This window comes from Phodopus roborovskii, unplaced genomic scaffold (genome assembly GCF_943737965.1).
Source record: "Phodopus roborovskii unplaced genomic scaffold, PHOROB, whole genome shotgun sequence".
NCBI classification, from domain to species: domain Eukaryota; kingdom Metazoa; phylum Chordata; class Mammalia; order Rodentia; family Cricetidae; genus Phodopus; species Phodopus roborovskii.
The window spans coordinates 7,591,697-7,612,628 of record NW_026126515.1 but is presented as its reverse complement, the minus strand read 5'-3'; the positions used below and the strand labels follow the sequence as shown (position 1 = coordinate 7,612,628).

The window sequence follows — 20,932 nt, the reverse complement described above, 5'->3', positions numbered from 1 at the left end:
TACATGAACCATGCATCCCCATAACCCTATACCTAGAGCCAAAGAACCAATTGCACCAGACATGACCATGGCTGTCTGGCAGCTCCTCCTAGTACCTATAACTCTAAGTACTCAGTGGCTTAACTAAGGTTAACACAGAACTTCCTAGACCATGAAAGGAAACTGTAGATAGATGAACAGATGAGCAGATATAGATAGATGATTGATGAATGGTAGATGATAAATATGATAGCTAGAAGATAGTCAAAAAGGTAGATAGCTAGATGCTTTCTGTCTCTCATCCCCAAATGCAAAGCTTAATCAATCTTTTTTAGGACTGATAATTAAATTACTTGCTATACACATTGAATTTTATTTTAAAAAAAGATCTCATAAGCACCACAGATTGAGACACTTTATTTACTTTGGGTCATCTGCTGTGAGAACTGCCTTGTTTAAGAGCTAATACCATCTAAAATCTCATTGCAACTGATTTCTAAAGAATTCAAGGGCCAACCACGTGCCACTCAGAAAAACTGTATTCTGTCTCTCCAAATGTAGCACCACATAAACAGCACTGAATTCCTCTTCTCATCAGTTCTAACCCAAGAGCTACCCAGGGGTTCGATACAAATGAAGCTCTTCCTTTAAATGCTGCATGTGAAAAATAATCTCAAGTCTCCTCAAACTCCTCAGCAAAGCTAACGACTTGTGAATGGACGTCATTCAAGTAGGTAATATGACCTTTGTCTGTTATAGAAAAAATACAACAGTGAAATTAAGAGAAACATCTGTGTAGTCCATAAGGATATATCAGAGCCTAGAAGTCAGAGCTGTGACACCTGACTCCATTAATTCCTGATATCCAATGCACGAGTGCAATCAATGTCATCTTCAAGGTCTGTCTGGTCATTTTCAATACTGACAACAAAACCGCATCTTTCCTTAAGAAGCAGATCTTAATTTATGACATTATCTACTGTGTCATAAAAATTCTTAAATGTAAGGTTTAAAATATAGCTGATACCAAAGTTAGCCCCTGAAGCTGGTTGACAGAGAAACAGCAGAATAAAGACTTCCCTAAGCATGCATTTACACCTTAAAATGAGCGTAATTTACAACACCATATCAGAAAGTATTTGTGCACTTAATATTCTATTTTCTCATGTAAATAACTTTATTCCCATTCATTATAAGAAGATACTACAATTTTGGGTAATCCCTATCAAAAGTGTTCAGAAATGTGTAGAAATGCATGACCAAGAAAGATGATAAACATCCATGAAAAAGCTTCATACACATTGGCCTAGGGAGACCAACGAGAAACAACAGATTATATAACCCATGGCAGAATAGCATGAAAGTCTATAGTTTGTTTAGGCTGACTCACGTGCCTGAGTACAGTATGCAAGTCTGCCTTCACATCTGAAAATTAGCATGGCTTCAGAGAGATATTTAAAGTGTAAATAAATATGCATCTATAAACTACTTTAAATCCCAGGTAGGAGGAGGATGACCTAGCAATGTACCACAAAGGAGAGCTACAGGAATGTGTTTGCACCTAACTGTGGAGGTCTAACAAGCCATCATCAGGGTCAACATGTTCATGAACCAGTTTGGAAACATTTTAAAAGTGTCATCAGTAGATCTCTCCCTTAGCCCAACCCAGAAAGTTAGAAATGTGTTCCATATGTCACTGCAGGAACTAGGTAAGAATGCAAGACACGGCCCACTCTCATCTCTGAGCCACATTCCCTATCTTCTGTGGAGGCAGCTGTGACACCCATTAGGGCAGTCCTTCCCTGTAAGAACCAGGGCGACTCTGGGGACTGGAGGCTTTGGTGTTGCCCTCCCATTGTATGAACTCTCTCTGCACCTCCCTCCACCACTCTCTTATGGTCAGCTGCACATTCTCAGCCTTCCACAGAATCTACAAGAGACAGCCTCATGTTCCCTTTCCAAACAGACTCACCCACTGCCACGTCACATTACTCACACTGTGTGGAAGGGACAATTACACTGTGGGAAGAAGAGGCACCTAAGGGAGATGTGTTCTGTCCCATGTGACTAAAGCAGTGAGCATTTCACAAACAGCTCCTGTGTATTTCAGAGTAAAAGCACTAGGCTGACACAGAGGTCTGCTTGACAGGGTGCTCTTGATAATACTTTGGGGAAATGTGGCTTTCCCCAGCAGCTCCAGGCAGTCACATATTCCTCACTGTGACAAAGTGACATCGGACTTCAGGTACAACCGTATATACAACTCTACATGCGGCTGAGCAGTCATAAACATGCCACATAGAGGCATGTCAAAAAGACATTTTTCCTTCCCAAAGCATGGCCCCAAGCAGTCATTACTGTAACAGATAACAGAGCATGAGTCCCTATTCATCACTGGCTACTGAGCTATAGAACACTAATAGTTAAGTCCCACTCAGGATACAAGCCTTAGACCAGGATCAGAAATGCTAGCGCAAACACTATCCACTGACTATTTTGCTGTGCACCTAAACCACCACCTGCATTTGAGTGTACCAACCTCCATGCTTAAACACACCCTGTGAGCAGAACACAGGCCATGAGGATGAGGTCAAGTACAATGCAGCTGCTGGTGATCCCCTCAGTCCAAGTGCAGGCCAAGTGGAAGAAGTCCCAACCTGTCCTGCAGGTGTCTCCATTGAGGCCCCAAACTGAGAACTTGTTTGGTGTATCTCACTGGCACAGAGTGAATAAAGGCTCGATGGCAAGCGGTGCTGCATAGACACAATTCCATCCAGGAACGTGTCTGGAATTGGCTGTGAATTTGGGACTTCATCAGTGATATTAAAAGCTCTACACAGAAGGTATGCAAAAGCTGTTACTAGTTTTCCAGGAACAAAGACACAGCTGCCAAGGAGCAACAGCTCTAGGAAGGCAGCTGGAGGTAAACAGAGGGCTAACAACAAAGTAAGGAATACAGCAGAAGATGCCCCACCCCCTTTAAAGAAAACCGCGCCCTGATACTTTATAAAAAAAAAAAAAAAAGATTCCCCAAATATCTTTTTCCAAAAGAAAGAGTCTCTGCTGCATGTGAAGAGGAGTTGGTCCTGGTAGTGCAAGGACCAGGAATGTCAATTAGGACACCAAGACTGTACAATACAGTTTCAACACCCATCAGCTACTGGGCTCTAGCTGCATCCAGAACTCTTTTCATGTGGCATCTTGAAAAACGTGGCAGGAGCGGAGGCAGTGGCTTTCTCTGCTGCAGAGGTCCTGTCCAAGCACTCGGAGTGGGGAGGCTTCTGGGGTGGGGTGGCTGGCTCCAGCACATCTGGGTGCACTATGTTTCACAACAGAAGTAAGAAGGGGAGATGAGTTAGTTTAAGAAGTTAGGATAAGAGGCGCTGAGAAATATGTTTCTTAATCTTTATACTCCATGCTCAATTCACCCAAGGGGCGTCATAAGGTTTACTATATTCTTCATTTTAAAAAAAAAGTCAAATTTACGAACCATTTCTCCAGGAATAAATACAGTAGAACAGATAGATACAGGAAAAAACTGAAACACTTTACTCGTGTGCTAGGCACTGTATAATTTTGCATAATCAGGATTCCCTACCCCACTGCCGTAGGCCACGCTGGCTTCAAACTCATGGTCTTCTTGCTGTAGCCCCTGAGTTCTGGGCTATACAAATAAATGATAATAACTTCAAACAATTTTGAAATTTCTGCTTTTAATTCTTTAGGTGATATAACCAGGAGCAGAGTTGGCAGATTTCAAGGCCTTTTTGTGATTGCTGTCTTGAGAAACTGCCATGGTTTTCTACAGGATGTACAATTTTACATTCCACCAAAAACGTTGAAGGGCTCCAATCATATCTCTGCCAAGGCTTAGTACTGTCTGGTCTCTGAGACCACCACTGAATGAGCCACAAGTAACACAGAAGAATGTCTGCACCACCCTCTCCCAGAACACAGTGCTTTTCACAATGGTATAAAACAGAATACAATTCAATGCAATCAAGATCACTGAGCTGTGGCACAGGCCTTCTCATACAAGCAGATATTGTGTGTGGCAGTCAGAAACAAAGGATTTTGCACAACAAAACATGCATGAATCTTGTAAGATATGAATTCTTTTGTGCATGGTTCAGAAATGTTAAAAAAAAAAGACAACATATTCTCTAGAGATATATCTATCTGTTAAAACTACTTTAAAAAATAAAAGTGATGATTAAAACAAAAGTAGGAAAACTAACACCACTGAGGAGAGGGGGAAGGTTTTTCTTGTTAGCTGAATTTTTTCTCTTTACACCTACTGTATCGACTATCAATGTTCTTTTTATAGCAATCAGATATTCTCCTAGGAGTTAGAATAATATGGAGAATACTGTTTTGACTTTAAGATAATATTAATTTAGATACACTGGGGCTAGGCAGCCCACGGTCAGTTCTCTCATAGTCTCGTCAGTTAGTTTGGCTAGCTGCGATGGACTCCATCTACTGAAATAGAGAAGAGCTTCCCTGGTAATGAGTGAGGACTCCATCTACTGAAATAGAGAAGAGCTTCCCTGGTAATGAGTGAGAGCCACACTCATCTGTGGGTAGAAGGGTTCGTAGTAAGAATGCAGTTAGAGATACACTGGTTTAAGAAAGTGATAGCAGTGGGTTCCTCCAGGTTCTATAACCTCCAGTCATGTGTAGCTGTCTAGGTTTGGAGTCCCAGGCATGAATTCCTTCCTAATGACCAGGTCTTAAGACCAACCTGATAGCTGTTGGTTATTCCCAAGATATGAGAACCACTACTGTACTGTTGGTGATAGCTTATGGCAGTCACTGTGTACAACACAACACTGCATCTAAGGCTTAGAGACTACCAAGAAGGCAGAGGTGAGGAGGACAGCAAGAGCTAGAGGACCAAGATATCTGCTGTGAGATTATGTCTTCTATGTAAGAGAAGGAAGCTAGTCATAAAATACCAACAGAATGGCTGCCTAAATAAGACCTGAACAATGACTACACCAACTGACATGCCAACACGGACAGAGGGAGCGGACAAAGGCCCCGTCCCTAGATGAAGAACTACAGAAAAGAAATGACTGCTGAGAGAGGGAGATTGGTCTCCCCCAAGGATGAGACCCTTAAGTGACTATCCAACACCAAGTGATCAGTCCCAAAAAGTCTACATATGAGCAACTCTAAGTGAGCTCAATAGGTTATATATATTTATATGTATTTTATTCATGCCACAATAATAACTAAGAAAACCACACCATATAAAAAAGGAGTGCTTAGAGGTAAAGGAGGGGAACAGTGGCAGGGGAGAGAAGTATGTGAAAATAGGAGACTGAAGATGATCAAGGTATGTTATCTACATGTATGGGGTGTCATAGCGACAACCATCAGTTTCGTGCATGCCAATAAAAATGGAAAAAGAAGTGGGCCTGTTCTAGTGTTTGGTGTCCTTAGCAGCGAACAGACATTAAAAACTAGTAACTAAGTAACAGATCATCTGTGAAATGGCTTCTGAATGATGGGTGCAATCCCAGGGAATGCAAGGTTGGGAAAAGGTTTTAGGAATAGCCCAAACTATCCAGGCTCTGAACAGAATCTCCAGTGGCTCCAGTTCCCTTATTCCAAAAAACAGGATTCATCCTCAGGAGGAGGAGGAGTTTGAATGCTCAGGGCTGTGACACTGGTTTAATATTAAGCCCAAGTGCCTTACGTTGCTTAGAGTCACTTATTCTCAAGTTTTGAAGGAAACAGTCATTCTCCCCGGACCCCCAATACATTCTTTAAGAGCCAAGCACAGCTAGCTCAGTTCAGCAAGTGGTATAGGCTTGCTGGCAAATTCCTGTCCTCACGTACCAGTCTTAGAAAAGGTCTGCACACTTACTCGCTAGGATCCAGGGAACAGCACTGTGCACTAAACCTCTGCATGCTATAAAGTCAGAGAGGGAAGGAGAGCAGAGACAAAAACAAGAAAATAACAGTGTTCTAGTTCAAGGAGCTACTTAGTGATCCTGAAAGGGTCCTTTCTCCAGGCCTTTGTACTACACAAACAAACAAACCAAACAAAGGAGACTTCTGTGTCTCTTCCTTTCTTCACCCCTCTAGCCTTACTAACATCTTTAAATTCAGTCAATTTCAACTCAAACTTCGTATGGGTGGGGGAAGGGCAGAGATTTGTGGCTGCATGCTTAAGAAAGAAGCTGAATTCATCACAGTGACAGGTAGAGTGTGGCAGGGATCTGAGCTATTTATTCTTTTAGGAAAATCCTATAAAGAATGACACAAGGAAGCCTCTATCTGCAGTCTTGTTCATCACACTGGTGAAGAGCTGATAACAGATGTATGCAGTTGTGTGATTTAGTGCCAGGAGCTGGCCCCTGATGTGTATTAATACAGCGGCAAAGCGGGACGCGCCTCTCTTCATCACTCATTTCTATAAAAGAGGTGGAATCGGAGATGGCCCGATGGTAGGCAGAGCAAGCCCATTTGTTCTCCTGACTGATGGCACAGGCTCAGGCTGTGTCCTTCACCTCCACGGGGCACTCAGGTTGTGGGTAGAAAAAAAGGAAGTGCTCAGTGAAGCAGGGCTTAGTCAACAAGTGAGTGGAGAGGAGAGGGCTCCCCTGGGAAACACAGCTAATGTCTTCTTCAATACACTAAATACATTTCCTGCTTTGAATGTGGAATCAACTCTTCCCAATGGTTCTGTCCTCATAACGCATTAAAGCAGGGCTGGGGCTGTAGTTCAGCAGCAAAGCTCTTGCCTATAGACATGAGGGCCTAGGTTTGATCCCCAGAACTGGGGGAAAAGCAAGAGCAAAAAATAAGACAAAAAAGGGCGGCAGGGGGTAGGGGGGTGGGGTGGGGGATAAACGCTATGAGGAAAGGTTTTAAGTCTTTAAACTGCCTGAATTGGCTGAGGAGCTAAGTTTTTTGGTCTGGGATAATCAACCCTCCTGTACATACTAGGGACACCTGGGAGTTTAAAGTGTGGGTCCAGCACATCAGGGAAGCATCTGACCTGACCCTCTATCTCACTAACTGACACCTCAGTTTGCTCACACACCAGTGGGATGGAACTGCGTCTATCCAGGAAAGTTGAGGCAGAGGTCAAATGAAGTACTGTACACAAAGTGCCTAGCTCAGAATCTGTGCAGGTGGAAACAACTACAGAATTCACAGTCGTCATTAGGTCTATGATTAAGATTGTTCAGGATGAGCTACTGATTAGCAGTCACCACAGAAAGAAGCTCAAAGGGGTATTATTTCAGAGTAGCTGAAAAGTCCCTCAGGGAAGGCAAGGGGGTGGGATCCATAATTGTTTGTTGTTTATCTTTACTCAGCCAACAACTGACCTGAAATGTGTAATATGTAGCACAGGATAAGTCAGCTTTATCCAAGGTCCAGAAGTGCTTTGGGTTTAAATCTGTTGGTTTCACAAATATCTTATACTTATAGTTGAAAGGTCATGTATATATGTATACATTGAAAGGTCATGTATACATGTATACATGCTACTTTTCTGTGCTTGCTTCTGACTGCAACTCATCACACAAAGTCAGTTGGAGAATTCTACTTACAAGTGCATTCCAGTGCTCAAAAATTTCCTATTTCAAACTGCTTCAGATTTGGGGTTTTTAAGAGATGTTCAATCTATAGTTTATCTAAGGGAAGTAATTTGCAATAGGCTTGACATATAATATCTCTGATAACATTGTAATAAAATATGTGTACCTTAAGTGTATAGCTTGAAGACTTTTATGCACATATAAACCCATGACAACCTGCCTGGTTTGTAATACAGAGCATTTCCAGAGCCCCAGACTGTTCTGTATCTTCTCTTGGTCACTCTCCCAACACTATTTTAGCTTCTACCAACTGGCATAAATTTTATACAGAAACTAAAAAAGTTTAACCTGAAAATGTTTTTAATTAGACAACTCATGATGAGTAAAAAATGGACATACTATTATACATAACCAGTGAGAATACACTGTGCTGTATAAACCAATTAAGAAAGTAAACAAAGCCAGGTGTAGTGGCACAAGCCTTTAATCCCAGCACTTGGGAGGCAGAGGCAGATGGATTTCTGTGTTGACAGCCTGCCTGGTTTATAGTCTACATAGTGAGTTGCAAAACAGCCGGAGCTATATAGTGAGACCCTACTTCTAAATAACCAAGAAAGGGAGAGAGGGAGGGAAAGAGGGAAGGAATGAAAAAGGGAGTGGAAGAGGGAGCCAGCAGGGGCTGGAGAGCTGGGTCAGTGATTAAGAGGACTGCTGCTCTTCCAGACGACCCAGGTTCTATTTCCAGCACCCATAATCATTTATAACTATATATATAATCATTATAATCATTTATAACTATAGTCCTAGGAAATTCAATACCCTTTTCTGGCCTCCATGGGCACCAGGCACACACGGTATACAGATATACGTGCAGGCAAAACACTCATATATGTAAAATAAAATAAAAATTACTGTTTTATTTTTATTGGTTTACTTTCTTTGATTTTCAAGACAGGGTTTCTGTGTAGCTCTGGCTGGCCTTGAACATACACAGACCCACCTAGCTCTGCCTCCTGAGTGCTAGGATTAAAGGCGTGTGCCATCACTGCTTGACCATAAAAATTATTTTTCAAAGCGGAAAGTAAATGAGCCCAGGTAACCACTGACTACTGACCAAGCTGTTATCCAGCTGGATTTCATCAGCATGGACCTCCTCTCCTGTTTGTGCTACAACAAAGGTTCAAATGCCTGGGAATAGCTGACAAAGAAATGCAAAATGCCAAGTGACAGAATGAAAAAGTAGACTCCACTGTAAGAAAGAACTGGGAAAATTACTTCTCAGCATCTCAATGTTCTTATATAAAAATAGGAATAAAGATTCCTTTTCACAAATATTCCAAGGGAAGGTATATAAAACACATCATTTAGTGTTTAGTACACAACAGGTACTCTATGAATGACAACTGTACATAATCACCTGTACTAGAGCTAGATAAAGATGCTGAGGCCACAGGTTTCCGTTTCCTCTTAATGTCATGTGAACAGGGTGGTCCCCAGTGTACCTTTGCCTGCCTGCAGAAATGAAAGGAGAAAGAAGAAGAAAAAGATGTTTACTTTGTGGTACTTGTAATACACTATACTGTCCAGATGAAATCTTTGACCCATTATAAATATATGCTAACAAAACAGGCATCATCTTTTGCCACTAATCATTGAAGCCTCTGGACAAACCCAGAATTATGCATAACCCACATTACATGGCACTCTGTACTTTTTTTTTTACCAGATTTCTGGGAAAACAGACATTTAAATTTCAATAAATATGTGCTTCATTATGTGACTTTTTATTCAATGCTTTTACATGAAAACTCTAACTGCAACTGAGCTAAATTCACTAATAAAATACCTAGTCCTGCATGATAATGCATAGAAAGGGTTAATGCCCTGTGAACAGGGACATTTACACAGAATTACAGTTTGTTTAACTCTGCTGCCACCGCATAATCTGGGTTTTTAAAACTTTTATTTTATATGTACAAGTGTTTTGTCTGCGTGCGTGCGTGTGTGTGTGCGTGCGTGCGTGCGTGCGTGCGTGCGTGTGTGTGTGTGTGTGTGTGTATCTCCTGTCTGTGTCTGATGTTGATGCCTACAGAGACTGGAGAAGGGATTCGGATCCCCTGGAACTGGAGTTACAGACAATTGCGAGCCACTCAATGGGTACTGGAGATCAACTGAAGCTGAGTTCACTTTAAGAACACCAAAGTGTTCTAAATACCTTTAAGTCAACCCTCTAGCCCTGATAATCTTGATTTTTAATATGTGTTTATACCACAAGTTAAATATTTTGTTCTGTCACTTTCAAAAGTATAAATTATGTCAACTAACATGTTCCATTGTGAGGATATTCAGCTTATTTCACTAATAATATATCTAAATACTCTAACCCAGAAAAACAAGATTCTCTGTGAAACAACAGACTTAACACTGAAATCTCTGAGATAGTATCATAATTCCCTAGTCCCTGACTTCATCCTTTTCTGCAGTCTGGACAGACTGCCTGATAAAGCTGAGTGTCACTTTTACACAAAGCTTTCCTTGAACACTGGGGGGCTTACCGCATGCCATGAATCATTATCTGGCTGGTGAAAATACATCATGCTTCCCTAATGAGGCTTAATCCCCTTGAGATTAGGAACAGGGGTCCTGAGAGCATTGGCCATATTTATACTTCTTTCATAATTATCCAATGATCCATCAACCTCAGCACAGGGCAAGAGATGATCCTCACTAAGTATATGGTGACCAGAACTTAAAAGGAATAAGAATTTTAAAAATCAACTGGTAGAATGAATGAACCCTAAAAAAGTAGCTAAAAATAGGAAATGTTAAAATACATAACTATAGCCCATAGAAGGAGAAGGAGAAGGAGAAGGAGGAGGAGGAGAAGCCGCCGCCACCAAAGCCACCGCCGCCTAGTGTGTGGGAGTGGGAAGAGAGATCAGGAGTTAGAGCACCTGATATTCCTGCTAAGAATCACAGTTCCATTCCCAGTACCTACATCAGGTAAGTCATACCTGCCTGTACTTCCATTTCCAGGGAGTTAGTGCCCCCTTCTGACCTTCATGGACACCCTCCTGTATGTATGTACATGCTCCTGCACACACGTCTGGAGTGACAGAATACCGAAGGTACATGGGATGTCTGGATGGACAAACACTTTGATGCCAAGACTAGGTAGAAGAGGAAGTGGCATTGCAGTACTCTCCTTGATCGAGAGACAGGTCAGAGTTCCAGCTTTCCACAAGCAAGAGCCCTGATCACATGCTTTCTCCTAACTTGGTCAAGCTCTGCCACAGAGACTTCAGGTAAGCATTGGCCATCTTTTCTCTCCTCTATAAACTTATTTAAAAACAAACAGGATCGTATACATGAGTGACCCCAAAAATTCTATGAAGGAACTTCAACTGCTGATAAACACCTTCAGTGAAGTGGCTGGATACAAAATAAACTTTAAAAAAGCAAACATTTCAAGCCTTTGAAGACAGTATCAGAAGATGAAAATATCTCCCATGCTAATGGATTGGTAGGATTAGCATAGTAAAAATGGCCATCTTACCAAAAGCAATCTAGCTTCAATGAAATCCCCCATCAAAATTCCAACACAATTTTTTTTTTTTTTTTTACAGAACTTGAAAGAACAATACTCAACCTCATATGGAAAAACAAAAAAGCCAATACAGCTAAAACAATCCTGTTAAATAAAAGAACTTCTGAAGGTATCACCATGCCTGATTTCAAGCTCTACTACAGAGCAATAAAATCCGGATATTATTAACATAAAAACAGATGGGTTGACTAATGAAACTGAATTGAAGACCCAGACATAAATTCTCATACTTATGGACACCTGATATTTTTTATAAAGGAACCATAAATATATAATGGGGAAAATATCTTCAACAAATAGTGCTGGTCTAACTGGATGTCAGCATGTAAAAGAATGCAAATAGATCCATATTTATCACCCTGCACAAAACTCAAGTCCAAGTGAATCAAAGACCTCAACATAAAGCCAGATACACCGAACCTAAGGGGGGGAAAAATGGGGAATAGCCTTGAATGCATTGACACAGGAGAAAACTTCCTAAACAGGAGAAAACTTCCTAAACAGAATAGGGCAGGCATTAAGATCAACAGCTAATAAATGGGACCAGCATGTGCTGGGGAAAGGATCATCCCAGCTACTCAGGAACAAGGGAGGCTATTCAGAAGTTAAGCCTGTGTGTTCACCAGGTTAAAACAGCACTCTTGATTGGTATGACAAATGGTTAATGGAATCATGTAAAGAGTTTTCATAAAATACACATGTCCAGCTAAGATCTGTATTTAGTATACAGGATCAGAAAAAGCTTTATTTGAAATGTGCTCCTAGATAATTCTGGTAGTACCTTATTACTGTGATAATCTAGTCAGTAACAGAGGTTTAAATACTTAGGCTAAATACTAATTAAATAAAGTTTAAATAATAAAAATATAGTTCCCAGTATAGACACCAAGAACCCAAAGAGAGAGACTGGCTCTCTCCTGCTTCATCTGCCTAGGTCTCAGGACTATCTACCAAAGACCAGTGAGTACTTAGGGTAGGCAGTTCTTTCACAATATGAAATGCTGGAATCTGTATTTCTCCTACTGGTGTCACAGTCTCCTACTGTGAATTGTGGCAGCATTTGCCAAAGACTGGGGGTTAGGAGCTGGGCATATGGCTCAGCAGGTAAAGTGCATGATGAATATTAATAAAGACATGAGTTTGGGTCCCCAACACTCACAAAAAGACCAGGCAAAACAGCATGCACTTGTAATGCCAGCACTAGGAAGGCAGAGACAAGTGAACTCCTAGAGTTCATTGGAGGGTCAGTGAGACAGCACAATGGGTAAAGGTGCCCAAGCCCAAAGACCTGGATTTTATCCCCAGTGGATTTTATCCAAACAGTGAAAAGAAAGAAACAACTCCCACAAATTGTCCTCTGACCTCAACAAGAGTTCTGTGTGGCACAGGTGCATCCCCAAACAAATATATGCAAAAAATAAAAATAAAAAAAAAATAAGGTGGAGAGCAACGAGAAAGACATCAACAGTGACTTCTGGACTTAATGTTCAAGCGGGTAGACACAGACCCATGCACAAACATGCACACATACCATACAGACACATACACACACACAAACACTCCCTCCCTCCCTCCACCCCTCTCTCTCTACGATGGGAAGGGATACAGAATAATTATTAATAGATAATAGACTTTAAAAATATATTACTTCATAAGCAGTAAGTAAATTCTTCTGTGAAGGTGAATGGTGAAGATTAACAATTAATGAAGAAAAGAACTCTTTATACCCTCATGTAAACATAACATTTCTACTTTATTTTCCTGCAGAGAATGAAGGATCAGGTGAGCTGCCCAAACTGTGTTACTTAGGAAACTGGGCAGATTACTATGTCCCAGGGGCAGGAATGTACTTTTAGGGGGAAAAATACTTTGAGAGAAATACATGCATGTTTAATAGAACCAGTGCTGGCAAAAATAATAACTCAAGTGACTGCTTCTGGTTTAGAACAAAGATACTGAAAGTCACTCAGAAGGAGCAAAAGCATTCTTTTGTCTGCCAATGGCAAGCTAATCTAAGGAATAGTTCACCTTCAAAACTACTTGTTTTTAAAGCTATGAAAAACTTCATTTTTGGTGTTTGAAACAACAACAAAAAGAGGTATTTATTTGCTATATTTTCTCCTTATGTAACACTTGAGGGAAAAAAATGGATGTTAGTAAGGACCAAAGGTCATACATAGTGTATATTCTAATTATTCTCCTTAATTACGAATCTATTAACCTCAGATTTTTTTTTTTCAACAAAAATTTATGGAGGCCTGCCCTGTGTAGAACTCTATGCTTGAGGCACATAGGGTAAATCCATGGTGACTGTCCCATGGGTCTGTCCCCAGAAGCTCACAGCATGGTGGGAAGCTGGATTCATAAACAGAGAATGAATACTGAATCAGTCATAACTAAGGAACAAGTCAAGCACTGGGTAAGAGGGAGAAGGGGATCGCATGTGGAGAAGCAAAAGTACCCTGCCTCACCTGTGGTCATCTTTTCAGGGTCCCAGCATTTATTAAACACCCAGTGGAGGAAAAGACCTTCCTTCCCTGACCTGCATAGGTCTGTGACAAGATGGGGAGAAGCTCACTTCACAATTACACAAGGGACAAGCTCTCAACTAGCAAGCAAAGACTAACAACTCCCTGATGGCCTCCCCCTTAAACCTAATCCTTAGCAAGCTGTGGTAAAGGGCTCCCAGCATTTAAAACTGCCTTTAACTTCTTCCTTTGGTGTGGTCAAGGCGGGATGTTATCCACGGGAGCAGAACTGCTTGGGACCCATTGGGAAGATGAGTATTACATGGAAGGACAGGCAGAAAGTGCTTTCATCACTCCACACAGGCAGTAAAATGGCAGCCATCCAAGAGCCTTCAAGAGAAGAAGAGTCAAGAACTGTGTGCTACATGGCAGGAGGATATATATATATATATGGATGGGTGCCATTACAGCAAAATCCTTCCTCGCACAGGGCTGAAACCAAGGCACTAAAGAGTTGAGTGGGGGCTGTGATGTGTCACAGCAGCCCAGACAGACAGTGGACTAATAAAAGGTTCCTTCCCCCAAGCCCTGGGGTAAAACCTGAGGCTGTTTATTATGGCTCCAAAGGTCAAAATTAATAGCATGAATTGAGTCTTCTTCTTGCTCTTTGAAACGCCTTGTCAAGTGGCACAGCCAGCTGGGCACACAACTCTGATATGCAGATTGTAATGCTTGTGAACAGATAAAATGAATTACAATGAGCTAGGCCCATCATATTTCAACTCTCTAATGGGCAGGAGGGTCTCTTTCTTTCTAGCTAAGCACTGTCCAATGGACTCTTCTTAGAGTCAATTGAGGCCATCTAAGGCCCTCAAGAATCTGTACGGCATCTCATTAGCAAATAAGTCTGGAGCCAGCTCAAAGGTCTTAAGATTGAAATCACCCTAAGACAAGATAGGGAAGCAACCCAACAACTGCTGGTTGCCAGACTGCTGCGTATTTAGATACATTACTTCATTTCAATCCCTGTAAAAAAAGTTTCCGTTTTTAACATGTGGAAACGGAGGAACAATGAGGTTGAGTGTCCGGGTAAACCCAAGATTCTGGCTAGCATCTACCATACATTAATTCCCATGCCCTTAATGCTAGTTCTTCCCAACATCACATGAGCAACGATGACAACAGGAGACGCTGAGATCTTTTGTTCTCTCAGTAAAACCCATGTTTATTATAGGAATACATGCTTGGGAATCTGCCACCCTTACTCAGGTGAAAATAAGATTTCACAAATGAAAAAGCTTATTTACAAGGAAACTGGCCTACTTAGGGATCAGGGGAAAGATACTAAAACAGTGTTTTCCTATTTCAGAACTGGAAATAGATGCATTACCAAATCAGGGGGACTGACACAGGGATTAGAGAAAACTAAAAACTGCTTTAAAGTACTCAAATATGTCAGCCAGTAACATGTGTCAGATGTAGCAACTGGTAGTTTCTACTTGTCCTCTGAAGGTAACATGCTAAGGATAAGGTTCTTCACAGTCAATCTCATTTTGGGGAAAACTGCCCACAGCTCTGTCTCATTGTGAATCTGACTACAATACCACTGCCTCTACGAGAACACCAACCACTCCATCTGCTGTTTGTGTAGCAGCAACTCTTAGCACAGCACATTACTATTTCAACAGTAAATAACAATGCTGGCATGCCAGCAAACAAAACTAAACTAAAACAGCTGTATGGATTGTACCCAGACATCAGCCAAATGTTCACGTACCACTCCACACCAATGAAACTCTGCCGTTCTTCATTCATCAACTATGTGCTGTACACCATGCTAATCAATGCTTCTTCACCTGGAAGCTTAAGGAATCCCAGTGGTCTGCCTCCATGAAGAATGATGCTCACAACACCCAAACATGGGACCTGTACCCATTACACAAGGACCAGTCATGAAACCGCCAGGACTTGGGGCAACAGCTCTTAACCTTGGTTGCCTAGCAGTCACTTCAGAAGCTCTAAGATCACGTCAATGTTTGGGCCTTTCCCCAGATCAACAGCATTTGGCCTGCACTGGACAGGCTCAGTACGGATGGTCATTACTGTTTTTAATTTGAGTGCATGTGTGTGTTCACATATGTGCTTTTGTGTGTACATTTGCATCAGGTGCACATACATGAGCATGGAGACTGGAAGTATTAGGTATCTTATTCAATTATTTTCCAACTTTTGAGATGGAGCCTGGGCCTTTCCTGACTTGGCTAGAGTGTCTGGCCAGCAAACCCTAGGGACCCTCTTGTCTCTGTCTCCTCCGTGCTGAAATTATAGATACATATTGAGGTGTCTAGCTTGGGGGAGGAGGAAGAGGAGGAGGAGGAGGAGAGGGGGAGGGATGGCTGCTAGGGATCAAACTCACATCCCAGTGCCATCTCCCTTAATGCCTATGGATGCATTTTTTAAGATAACTCCCAAGTAGAGTAAGAGTTGAAAACTACCACCAAACTGAAGTATTTCTAGAGAGAACCTACAAATGTATTGAATGGTACAACAATCACAAAAGTCTCCTCCACAAGTCTCCACCTGCCAAATGACACATCCATTTAGTGTTACCTTAAATTAGGTCTTGTTATTTATTTGCTTATATTGAAATGCTAAGCTACAGTAGTTGAGGTCACTCACCATACCCCAGTGGCCTCAGCTTATTCTGAAGTCCCAAGCTGTATGTGCTTTTTGAGGTGGTCATGTTCAGATGCTGAAGTCGAGCAGAGTGTAGCCAGCAGTGTCCAGCAAGGAAGTAGCTCAGCTCAGATCCCTGACAGGAGGGAACCTTCAGAGCCCAGGCATGATTATCAGACTCTTTGTGCTCTTAAAGGAGAGTAATTATAGGCATGTGAAAAAAGGGAAGCACTCCCCGAGGAACTCTTCCTCACATGCTTCCCAAGAGGCACGAGGGCCATTACAAATTCCATGATGAAGAGGAAAACAGCCTGGGAACAGCCAGGAGGCAATACAGCAAATTAATACAGCAGCCCTCCTCAGGGAAAGCTGTGATAAAACAGGAAACACTTCTCTCTTTGCAAAATAAAATTATACCACTAATGATAACACAGTCACCACACACGCGCACAAATCGTTCTAATGATGGGTGTAAAATTCCCAGTGCTGCCCAGATGCTTTGAACGGAATTTCTTCTTACTACAAATAAAATGGGACAAGAAAAAGATAAAATTTCCATCCGAAACACTTTGTAATGCTACCTCTTCTCCAGCACTCTGCTCCTTTACACCCGCTCCTTGATGCAAGGCATTTGCTAAAAGGTCCACTCTTCTTAAAAGACTCTGAGTGATTCCAAATCCCATCGTACAAGTCCCCCAAACTAGAGTCAGACAGGTCCTGCCCCAATGACACCTTGCTGCATGGAGACCCATCACTCTAAAGGGTTGAGAGCTATCCCTAAGAACTCAGTGTCTCTCACTCATATTTTCTGAAACCTGTACCACGGACACCTACTTTGATCATTCCACAGAGCAGCACCTTTCAGATCTTCCTGCATCCTTCATTAAGTGAAAACTGCAAGGAGCAGAAGATAGTACACATACAACACGCACACAATGCACACACATGTGCTACTAGGCCAAACAGAGGTATATAATTTAAAACTGAGAAATTTAAGGATAAGATAATGACTGTTAAGCTTTTTCCTCCCAACTTAAAAGACCTGCACCTAGCCTACTAATCTGGGTCTGCTCCTAAAGACAAGACAAAGACAACTGGTAATGGCCTCCATTCTCTCTCTTTTGCTTCTAGCAAGAGCACAAAGCAACAGTAGCACTCCCTGAGCTGTACACACTAGAAGCTTGGCTGAGACTTCTTAATATTTCAAAGGCTACCCACAAATGCCACCAGTCAAGAGAGCAACAATAATGGCAAAGTAACAAGATGCACAGAGTATCATAAATCTAGCTCTGGGTACAGGAGAGTGGGGAGAGGCTTCTAATGGAAGAAGAGAGACTTGCTAATGCAAGGAGGGCAGGGCAGTCCACTGTGTGCTGGGTTTGTGCGGTGCTGCTCACCTGATCTTCCCAAAAAGTGCACAGCTACTACAAATACACAAAAAACAGAGGTGCTTCTATGGACTGAAATCCAGAAAACCCTCCATGGGCCTACATTAGGAACCCCACCTCTGTGTGTTACAGCTTCCGGGTGCAAACTTTCATCATAGCTATCAGTTTCCATATCTGATTTTCTCATGAGAGCTTCAGTTCTAAACAAAAACAAAGGTCTTTGCACATAGTAGGGAGTCAGCAAATGCTGGATGGATGGATGGATGGATGAATGAGTGAATGATAAACAGCATGATACTGAAGTAAAGACCTACAATGGAAGCTTGTACCAGCCCCAATTCTACATTCTTAGCAACACTACGTATAATGGCCTTTCCTCTCAAGACTTTCCTTCTCAAAATACTACCTCCTCAGCAGAAAGACCTAACAGTAGATTACACAACAGGGCTCATTCTCCTAACTCTTTGTAACTATGTTCAAAGAACAGCTACTTCTTTGTGCAGCTATAGCACAAGTCTATGAGCACATTTCCTTACAAGCTGACTAATAAAAAAGCATCAGAAGCTGGGTATAATGCAACCCCCCTTTAATCCCACCACTTGTGAGGCAGAGGCAAGCAGATCTGTGAGTTTGGGGCCAGCCTAGTCTACATAGTTACAGGACAGTCAGAGCTACATAGTGAAAGTGAGAGCCTGACTCAAAAAAAAAAAAAAAAAAAAAAAAAAAAAAAAAAAACACAAAATCAACCAAACCAACCCCAACCAAACAAGCAAAAAACAAAACAAAAAAACATCAGAACCTTGGAAAAGAAACTAACAAGAGTTCTTTGGTTCAGACTGTTACTGTTCTATGCACAATAACACTGCTAAGAAATGCTATCATCAAACCATACCCACTTCCGCATCACCTGAATTAAGGGAATCCATAAAAAAAAAATGTGACATATACATACAGAATGCCTAACAAGTGCCAGGTGCACACGCTGAGATTTATCAGGGAATCAGACAAGGTCTCTGTATCCTAGAGAAAGACAATGGGGTAGGGGTGGAATTTTAAATGAACTAGTGTGGTACACATACTCACTACAGACAAAGGTAAGAACTATGGAGGAACCAGATGGTGCTGCAGATGACCTCTTAGTTACCCAGGGATCCAAAGGGGTTTCCAGACAATGATAATGAGAGTAAAGGTATGCCATTTTTAAAGAAGAAAACGGAACTCTCCCTGGTACTGCTAGATCTTTCCGTTCAGAGAAGGGATTATGCAGGGCTTTGCAGGTCATGGCAAGGGACATTAATAATGTTCTTTGCAGATGGCTTTTAACAGCAGAAATAATACAAAATACGAGTCAGAAGACACAGCCACGTGATCACAGGAGGAATTCCTCCACCCTCAGCCTGTTTCCACCTGTGAAACATGGACTTACTCTAAGGGTTGTTGTAAGGATCAAATCAGATCCTGTGCACATATACCACATAATCTCAAGTGTTATGAAAAGGAACACAGCACTTTCCAAAAGAACATAATCACCACTGGGAGCCAATTACCTGGCAGAGCAGTGTGCAGGGGAACACCTTCGATGAGAAGCGTCAGCAAGAACATCCAGGGAGTAAAGAGGAGAGAGAGGATTAAACTGTGGGGATAAATCAGATTGTTTTAGTATAGCTTAAAAGAAAGAGACCTGATTCCAAAGAGCAGCCTACATGCTCTCTTTGACTATGTCCAACCCTTCTGTCATAAACATTAATATCATTCAATAAAGTTATGCATGTCTGACTTTATGTCCATAATGTTCCAGCACATAGCAAACAACACTATTCCTAGTCAAGAAAAACTTTCATGCAATAATCACTTAAATGGCCAAAACACAGTATTTCTTAATGGACAGTCCAGGAACCTACACTAATGATTATCCACTATATATCAGCCATTTCCCAAGAGGACTAGCAAGACATTACCTTTTCAAGGACAACTGCATAGCACATCCCAGTACACAGTGTAAGTACAGTGTAAACAAAAGGCGCCTAGAGTTAGAATGCCTAATTGAATGCACCACTGAGTTGCTTATGTTTAAAAGTCACATCACCTCTGAATTTCACTAGACTCCTCTCCAGTGTATATCACCAGCCACCCTACTTGTCTTATAACAGGGTTACTGGCAGGGCTAACTCAAGTACTACTTTTTAGGTCATAAAGTAATCTCACTTATTATTGACCCTAAAAGGTGATTGAGACTGTGAGAGTGAAGTGTATCTTTAGCACCAAACAGGAGCTGAGGATCAGATAGGGTACTGTGTACAAAGCACCTCACTTTGTTTGCTAGCCTTCTTTGTGCTTTCCCCACAATAAACATTCCTTTGAAAAATGGTTAACTTTATGACTTAAGACTGAAAGAATTTGAGTGGTAACTTCAAAGAACAGAAACATAGCTAGAATACACAGCTCTGCAACTTCAGGAAAACTAGCTAAAACCCATGATGCATTGTTCATCATTTGTACATAATAGATGTGGAGCAAAAGATGGCTATAAATCCTGCCTTTGCATGCTCTGAAGCAAATATGATCCACATGCTAGCTTAATAGTCCCCAAAGCTCTTGCATGCCACCTTCATGACCCTTCCTTTATCTGCCAACTACATGCACTACTGTTTATTTAGAATTTTCTTTACACTATTACTTACACTCAGCTTTTCCCTGTTTCCACAAGGTAAGTCTGGCATAGTAATTACATTATATACATTGTAATATATAACTTCAAATACATGAACTAAAATCATCTCATAAACACACATTGGTTTTACCTTCCACTGTTCTAGTTAATTGTGAAACATCAACTTCCCAGTGAACTTTGCAAATGTAAACTGTGTAACATAATAAAACGCTAACTAGACCCCAAAATAACCAACCAGACAACCAAGGAGCAACAGGAAGCCTGAGCAGTTTTGCCCATAAGTCTCTATCAATTTCACAGCTCAGAACTAAGGTTAAGGCAACCCTCACCTCTAAACTGAAAGAGTCAAACATTTATAAACATAACAACAACCACTATGAGTTACTTTTAAATCATGGATCCTACTCAAAGCCAGAATGTATTAAGGCCACCCTAAAGGAGAGCCAAGGAAAAGATTAAGAGAAAAAAGCTACAAGGGCTTCATCACTTCCCCCAAAGGAGCTAAGCCTTCTGAGTCCTATGCTCAGACTGTCACAGCACAGGATTTGAATGGCAAACTAAACCAGAGACATGAGACACACCTT

General features: G+C 41.5%; 1 protein-coding gene across 11 annotated transcripts in view; it reads right to left on the bottom strand.

The window, feature by feature from the left end:
* Window positions 1–380: 380 nt before the first annotated feature.
* Window positions 381–20,932, bottom strand: part of Gpatch2l (G-patch domain containing 2 like) — a 47,179-nt gene continuing 26,627 nt past the window's right edge. For 3 of the 11 annotated variants that reach the window (XM_051196376.1, XM_051196377.1, XM_051196375.1), the window contains 3 exons: window positions 19,225–19,310; window positions 8,956–9,050; window positions 381–3,298 (listed from right to left, as the gene is read on the bottom strand). In XM_051196376.1, coding sequence (XP_051052333.1) covers window positions 3,147–3,298; window positions 8,956–9,050; window positions 19,225–19,310 — 333 coding nt within the window. In that variant the 3' untranslated portion in view covers window positions 381–3,146. Of the gene's footprint in view, window positions 3,299–8,955; window positions 9,051–16,292; window positions 16,479–19,224; window positions 19,311–20,932 lie in introns of all 11 variants that reach the window. The other 8 variants (XM_051196378.1, XM_051196379.1, XM_051196381.1 and 5 more) reach the window with 6 other exon arrangements.